The 7,911-nt window shown below is 36.7% G+C and overlaps 1 protein-coding gene across 5 annotated transcripts in view; it reads left to right on the forward strand.

Moving 5' to 3' along the window:
• The window catches only part of EXD1 (exonuclease 3'-5' domain containing 1), a 34,570-nt gene extending 28,398 nt beyond the window's left edge, over positions 1-6,172 (forward strand). For 3 of the 5 annotated variants that reach the window (XM_087951687.1, XM_087951686.1, XM_087951684.1), the window contains exons 6-12: positions 162-229; positions 2,038-2,124; positions 2,532-2,636; positions 2,777-2,857; positions 3,790-3,933; positions 4,264-4,455; positions 5,462-6,172. In XM_087951687.1, the coding sequence (XP_087807813.1) occupies positions 162-229; positions 2,038-2,124; positions 2,532-2,636; positions 2,777-2,857; positions 3,790-3,933; positions 4,264-4,455; positions 5,462-5,695 (911 nt within the window). In that variant the 3' untranslated portion in view covers positions 5,696-6,172. The remainder of the gene's footprint in view (positions 1-161; positions 230-2,037; positions 2,125-2,531; positions 2,637-2,776; positions 2,858-3,789; positions 3,934-4,263; positions 4,456-5,461) is intronic. The other 2 variants (XM_087951688.1, XM_087951685.1) reach the window with 1 other exon arrangement.
• The last annotated feature ends 1,739 nt before the right edge of the window (positions 6,173-7,911 follow it).

Genomic DNA, 7,911 nt, shown 5'->3' on the forward strand with positions numbered 1-7,911 from the left:
TTCATCAAGATGGCGGCGCCCACTGATGCCGACCGGGCGGGCGCCCAGCTGATGCGGTACCGGGCGCGGCATAAAAAGGTTGGGGATCACTGCTTTAGGAGATTATATAGTGATTACAGGTAAAGTTAACACTTTCAGAGGTTGTTTTAATTTTATTACAGATGAAGATAGCGGGGAAGACATAGAATATATTGTTATTAATCAATTCCAGAAGACATTTGGTTCTGCTGTAAGTAGTTGCTTCTTCTCAAGGGTGTTTTTATTATTTTGCTATATCCCAGGGGGCTTAAACTTGAATAATCCCAAATATCAAGAGGATTTGTTCAGGGGCTGCAATAGTGAAGCCCTTTTATATGTAAATTTCTTACATTAAAAAAATCACACATGAAAAAAGCCAACTCCAATTTAAAGTTTTCCACTATAATTAATGGAGAAACATGGTTGTTTATGGTTTTGAATCATATTTGAGCCTAAATATAGTAACCAAAGTATTCCAGTCCTCTCTTTCTCTTCCAGATCCCCTAATCAGGGTCCAAAATTCATATAATCCACTTACTCAGAAAATTGTATTGGGATAGAAATTTTGATTTCTTGTTCGTAAAATGCTTTGGTAGATTTGTCTTGTTGCAGACCAAGAGAAAACTGAAGTGTGCCTTCAGAGATCTAAAATTAAGATCTGATGGAGACGAGGAGGGAGGAAAAAGGAGCTGCCATCTTGCTAGCAGCATAGAGAATAGGAAATTTCTCATTCAGTGTACACATAGGAGGGAAGTGACTGCCAGAAATAGGGTGCAGCTTGCCAGTTTAATCAGGCACTATATATCATTGCCTGACAAGAAACAGTTCTGTTTCTGGGCAGGGCAGGCTAAGAAGCAGCTGAATTCCTAACTTCAGAGTGTCATCGCAGCTAAAGCATGGTCTGCTCTATAGTCACCACCCCTCTTTATGGCTGTAAAGTGAAAAGTGTAGCTCTATATCCAGGCAGGGCAAATTGAAGAGTAGTTGCACTCTAGAGTCCTACATTAAGATACTAGTAATGCCCTGATCTGGAGCTTGGTATGCAACTGTCCTTTGGTCAGTCACATTTGAGTGGCAAAATCTGTATTGAACTTCCCTATATTGCAGCTTCTCCATTTCCAGCAGAAGAATCCTTCAGTGGATCAAAATTTTCTTCCCCACCTAACCCCTCACCTCCAAAAGGTTGTCATATTTGTGGAGCTAAGTTAAGAATAAACCCAGCTGATACAAGATGACCCTGGGCACTATTTTTGGCACACTTTTTAATTGCTTATAGTATGTGAGGACCTGTGTGCTCTCTCAGCTTGGTTGTTTTCTTGCAGACATTTTATTATCAAACTAGATAACATTATCAGTGCTAGAAGGGAGTAGAATTTGCCCTCATTTTATATAGCTTGCCTTGTCAGTGTTGATGGGAGTGGTCTAGACGGTTTCTTGATTAGGCTGTTGTTTACTGTTAGCTTATTCGGTGGTTCCTTGATTGGGATATTGTTTACTTCTTGATTGTTGGTCTAATGTAAATCTCTCATCTGGGTATTGATTGCTGGTGAAGAGGTGTTTTGGTCTTCTTTTTTCTTTTTGGTTGTCTCTTTTGAGTGGGTTGTAGATGTTCTTTATCTCTATGTGCCTGTTGATGGGTAATTTGTCTGAGTGCCAGGCTTTCAGGAATTCTCTAGCATTTTTGAGTAAGTTTGGTCTAGGATGCTCACAGTTTCCGAGTTGAAATTATGATTGTCTGACCATATGTTGTGAAATGAAGGGGTTTTCATCATGTCTTCTGACTACTAGTTGGTTTTCATGAATGTTATCTATGTACCTGTCTAGAATCTATAGCACTCCCATACTTATAACCCAAAGTATGGATCTGGTATGTAGATGACATTGCCACACACTGTGCTTATCCAATCTTTTTTAATCTTCCTACATTTAATTATGCAGTTTAACTTTGTATTCAAAAACTAGTTTCATGTTGTTTTACATGTCTTCCATATCCTGCTATATTTTTTGTTTCCCTATTAGATGATGCACATCAAAAATCAAAGGGTATGTAGTATAGCAGCAGAGGGTGTACATTTGTGCCGGCATGGAAAACTTTCTTGGGTACAAGTAAGAATACACAATATGCCTTACAGTTTGGAATGTAAATGTAAAAAAATATGATAGTTCTCTTATTAGCAAATATAGTCTAAGAATAAATATATATCTTTGCCTTTCAGTGTAATTCCTCATTTTTGCTGTTTTATATTTTGCTGTTTTTATATCTGATGCCCTTCATAGAATTCTCAATTTCTATAGAGAGATGTTTGGGTTGTAATTTGCTTTATTATGGAAGGTGTTAGTTAGAATCAATCCATATCAGATGCATCAATTTAAATAAACAAAAATATTGCCACTGTGACATCTTTAGAATTAAGATAAGTCAAAAATATTGATACTCTAACTATATTCTAGTACTGATATTTGAATTACAGTAAATCCATAATTTTGTTCTTTTCTATATGTATTTATTATAGGTTGCAACAAAACATCAGGTTTTCTTATTTGATGTTTTTATTTTGGGAGCTCAAGTGTTCAAGAATGGATTACAAATGATACTGGAGGACCAGAATATTTTGAAAGTATGTATCTATGTAAAACAATTATCCAATAACATATAGAGAGGTAACATAAAATTATGTTCTTTAAAAAGCCAGAAAATGTGTTACTTTTATTATATTCCTTGGTCAAAATGATCTTGCTTCTTTTTCATATTTCTTAGGTTATCCATGATTGTCGCTGGCTCTCAGATTGTCTTTTTCACCAATATGGAATTGTGCTCTCCAATGTCTTTGATACACAGGTAGCTTGTCAAATACTCTTGTATGTAACCAGATTTGAAGGGAAGTAGCTTAATATGCTACTCCATAAAGTAATGTTTTGGCTGAAATGTATCTGTCCTTCATAATGCATAAAACATTCCATACAACTTACCGTATTTATCGGCGTATAACACGCACTTTTTTCCCCCTGAAAATAGGGGGCAAATGATGTATGCGTGTTATACGCCGATATAATGTTAAGAAGCCTTCGGTGAATGCTGCTGGGATCGGGGATCAAGGACACAAATGAAAGAAGGGGAGGGAGGAAGCAACCGAAGCCTGTCCTTCTCTCTGGGTCAGCTCTGTCAGTCGCTCTCTCGCTCCTCCACCAGCACAGGAAGAAACTGCTTCAAAGAAGCAGGGGGGAGGGGGCTTCCCTGAAGCGCCCGTTTCTCCCCCACCCCCACCCCGCCCGCCCGCCCGCCCGCCCGCAGTGCTCCGTTCTGCCTGCCTGCCTGCCTTCGTTAATGGTTGAATCGGAACAGCTTCGGCTGAGTAAAAGAGGCGAATAGTTATTATTCTCAGCCGAAGCTGCTCCCAAACAACCAGAAACTAAGGCAGGCAGGCAGGCAGGCAGAATGGGACACTGTGGATTGAAGCGCGCGGGGGTGGGAGTGGGGGTGAAACGGGCGCTTTCCTGAAATTTCCCTCTTAAAATGAAGATGCGTGTTATACGCCTGTGCGTGTTATACGCCGATAAATACGGTAAGTTTCTCTGTCAAGATATTTATTTTATTGCCTTTCTATTTCCTAATAACATCTCACTGATTTGCTGAAAAATATTCTTAAATCTACAAAAGCTATTTGTTGGGTTAATATTAAAATGATAATGACAGAAGAATAATCTATATTCAAGTTTCTTTTTGTGAACTACAGCAGTGACTGATTGATCCTCTCACTTTTTCTCCCATAGGTTGCTGATGTATTACGGTTCTCAATGGAAACAGGTGGCTACCTTCCACACAGGATCAGCACCTTACAAGAGTGTTTAATGCGATATTTGAGGCTGCCTGACAAATGTGTTTCTTTTTTGGAAAGCAAAGAGCAAGCAATGGAGGTAAAGATGGTTCTGATGGCATCATGGTGTGAGTTGAAGGAAATCAGATCTGCTTGTAGCCTGTTATCTATTTTATACCTTCTTCAGGTTGTAATAGAAATTATGTTGAAAATAGCATACACTTAATATTTATCCTAAATACTAATCCATGATTTTTCTTTCAATTTGCTATAGAGTTAGATGTTGCAGATAACAAGGTAGAATTTATATGCGAAATATTTAGTAGCCCTTTCAAATGAAATTTTCTGTTAGACTGTACCTGCAATTCCATGAACAAAGTCAATTTTGAGGAATAACGAAAAAATACTGTTTTATACTTTTTTCATATAGGAAGATCCTGAGGTCTGGTTTGTGAGACCCCTTCCGCCTGTATTGTTGAATGTATTGGCCCTGGAAACAGTGTATCTCCTCCGTCTCCGTTTGCTGCTGTTTGATGAAATTATGTCTGATTTAACAACATTAGTGGATAGTTACTTGAATGCATTTCGGCAAGGATCTGCAGATCCCCTGGGGAGCATCAAGGTAAGTTCAATCTCAGTTGTACACTGTTGGGTAGGATCATCTAATTTATTAATGCTATTAGCACTAATAGCACTACTAACTACTAAAATACTTTATTGGCACTAAATCCTGCATTAGTGAAGGTTTTTTTTAAAAAAAAAACAACCTTTGCTGTTATTCTGTTTTAAAGAATAGTAGTTACAAAACTTTTTAGTACATATCTTACTTTTTAGGGCATTAGCAAAAGAGAAAGTTCATTAATATTAAATAAAATGTAATAGTAAGTTAAATCAATTAAAAATGGATGCCAAATAATGTTTATATTTAAATATCAAATAAAATTGGAAGTACTAACAAGTAAGTGTTCACCTCATATCAAAATAATAGTAGTATTGGAACAGGAACTCCTGTTTTTAGAATAGAATTATTTATTGGCCAAGTGTGAATGGACACACAAGGAATTGTCTCCAGTGCATAACCTTTCAGAGTACATACAAGCACAAGTGATATTTTAATGTATCTAATGATCAGTGGCTTAATATTTTTGGGAATATTGGTGAATTTCATATTGAAAATATGCAGAAAATACTCAAGTGTGTACAAAGGATTCAAAACAGGTAGTCTGCAAGCAGCTGCAGCTTTGAGCTTTGCTTATACAGGTGTATCCATGCAAACCTCATTTTAATGCTGGGATGGAAAGCCTGGCTGTGTGTGGCCAAACACATGCCAATAATCATGTGTGAAGTTTTTTCCAAAGAACAGAGCTGATTTAATGTTTTGAAAATAGGGCTTTAAACAAGCTTTGCCAATTACCTTTGTCAAATACCTTGCACAGCCCTAGTAAAATCTCCTCAAACATTATAGAAAATATTTTAAACATTCCTTAAAGTAACGAGGGAACTTCTGCATTCAGTGCAAAGTACTGTATTCTTCACGTTTACCTCATTCATTGATAAAACATAGCACTTCAAAGAAATAATGATAATGAAGTGTTACTCTCATCTGTTTGTGTTCCTATGTTAATCAGATATCTTCTATGGAGTTACCAGAAGAACTACGACAACTGGCAGATCTTTATAACTTCCGAAGAAAAACTGCAGTGCAAAAGTTCCAGCTCAATGAGGAAGGTTTCCTTATCAGAGGAATGGGGGCAATAAGAAGAAAAAAGGCAGAGAATGAACTATATCCTAAAACATACTGTCCAGGTTTTGATAGACAGGGCAGCTGTAAAAAAGAAGAGATAGATAACCATAATAATTAAAAGCCCATAGTTGGCAATGATGACATAGGCTCTAAAATGGAAAGGGGACATTTCATGTATACTGGCATTGGAAGAAACTAAAACCAAGGGGAAAATAACCACAAAGAAAGTTCAGTTTTTCTCTAGAAAAAAATTGAGGCAGCTCTTCTTCAGCTCTGAGAAGCTTCTTGCATAAGAAGCAAAATATCTTCAAAGAAAAAAAAACCAGAAAGTCCAGTTGCCTTTTGAAAAAAGCACCTTTGGGACAACCATGACCTGGATGACTGAGAATCTCTGTAGATTTAATATTAATCTTCTTTCTTTAATCTGTTCTGTCTAATTTTCAGAAAACATAACATTCTTTTGAGTTTTTTTCCCTTCAGTAAAACAATTTGAATGTTCAGTTTAAAATAAAACTTTAGATTTGTTGTTAAACTCTTTGTGTAGAATGGATATAGTAATAAAATTCCTTATTTCCAAGGGGAATAGTGCAATGGATCTTTGTGTTATTGTGTGTGGTCTCTCTTTTAAAAGAGCTGGATCCAGTGGTGGAATTCAGCCAGTTCAGGCGAACCGATGGTAAAAATTCTGGCTGGCCCCTTCCAGGAGTCGTGTCCCCCCCCCCCCCCATGCCCCGTTTTGGCTCCCAGGAGTCTACAGGGAAGCCTACTAGGCCTAAAATGGGGCATTTTAGAGAGAGAAAGTAAGCCTTCAGGGGAGGGAGGGAGGGAGGAAGGAAGAAAAGAGAAAGAAAGAAAAGAAAGAAAGAAAAAGAAAGAAAGAGAGGGAGGGAAGGGAGAAAGAAAGAAACAAACAAGGAAAGAAAGAAAAAAAAGCCAGAGGGAAAGTAAAGTAAATGAGATTGGGAGGGAGGGAAAAAGGAGAAGGAAGGACCACAAACCCTGGCACTAGATGCAGTTTCAGAGGATGCTATGAGACAGCACAGCAATCCAGGCCTGGAAGGAGCCTTGGAGGTCATCTAGTCCAACCCCCTGCTCCAGCAGGAGACCTTATATCATCTTGGTTATTTTGGTGCCTCTTAACACAGAGGAGAAATTCCCAGAAATCCCCAGGTATTGCCAACCTCTCCCTCCTAGTAAAAAAATAACCTAGAACAAAAACTTCATGCAGTATTAAAAAGAAGAACAGAAAAGGGGGCTGTTGTGTATTGTTTAATGGAATGCTAAGTTGGCAAAATCGACTGCTAAATTGGCCATGCCCACCCAATCACACGACCACACAAAACCAGTAGTAAAAAATTTTTAATATTAACACCAATTGGGACCAGCCTTGGAGAAAGGAGCCAAACCGGTCCAAGACTGTGTTGTCCAGCTGCAGACTCCGTAGCCAGCACAAAAGGGTACCAGGGTTGATGGTATCAAAGGCTGCTGAGAGGAGAGCAAGGGTGATTTTTATTTTATTTTATTTTAATTTTTTAAGTTTTATTTGGGTTTTCACACACACAAAATACAAGTAAAACATCTTTTTTGAAAATAGCATGGTCCTGGGTTACACTTCTTTATAGACACAAACTCAATTTCATGATCATTTTTGTGTTCTATTCCATATCTTATTACTATTTTGCATTTTCTACATAGTTTTTCCCCTCTTTTAATTTTCTCAACTTTATTTTGATTATCTCATCTCAATTCAAATCATTATGTTTCTACTATTGTCTGTCCTGTTTCAATTTCATATTATCTTTTCTCATTAAACAAATTTTCTCCTGTAGTTACTAATTGGAGTATGACACCTTTATATCTTTTAATTACATCCATTCAACTCTTATTTAAACTTCAATATATACCTTAAGGTTATAACCTTCAATATAATACATAATACATAACTTCCAATCGAATTCTGCTTGGTACATTCTTATAATACACACTATATTCTTTTTTTTTTTAAAGAAAGATTGTAAATATATGTAATTATAAACCCTTATTCCATTCCAATTCAGTTCTATCATTAATATTCATTAAAGTCTTGACATCTTTAACATTTCTTTTCAATTAAATATTACACTTCGTTGGGGACATGTATAATCTTTCCATAATTAATTTTTCCCCTATTTCTCTTCACTTGTGTTTTATAAATCATTGAATATTCATTTTATTACATTTATTTATTAACAAACATTCCACCATAGTACGATAACTATTTTATCCATCATTTTGATCATACATTGTTTCATATTTTCTGAAATTATTTCTGTTTCTAATATAACAATACTATTT

Source organism: Notechis scutatus, chromosome 1, assembly GCF_049901735.1.
Source record: "Notechis scutatus isolate UNSWTSFEM ecotype Mainland chromosome 1, rNotScu1.2, whole genome shotgun sequence".
NCBI classification, from domain to species: domain Eukaryota; kingdom Metazoa; phylum Chordata; class Lepidosauria; order Squamata; family Elapidae; genus Notechis; species Notechis scutatus.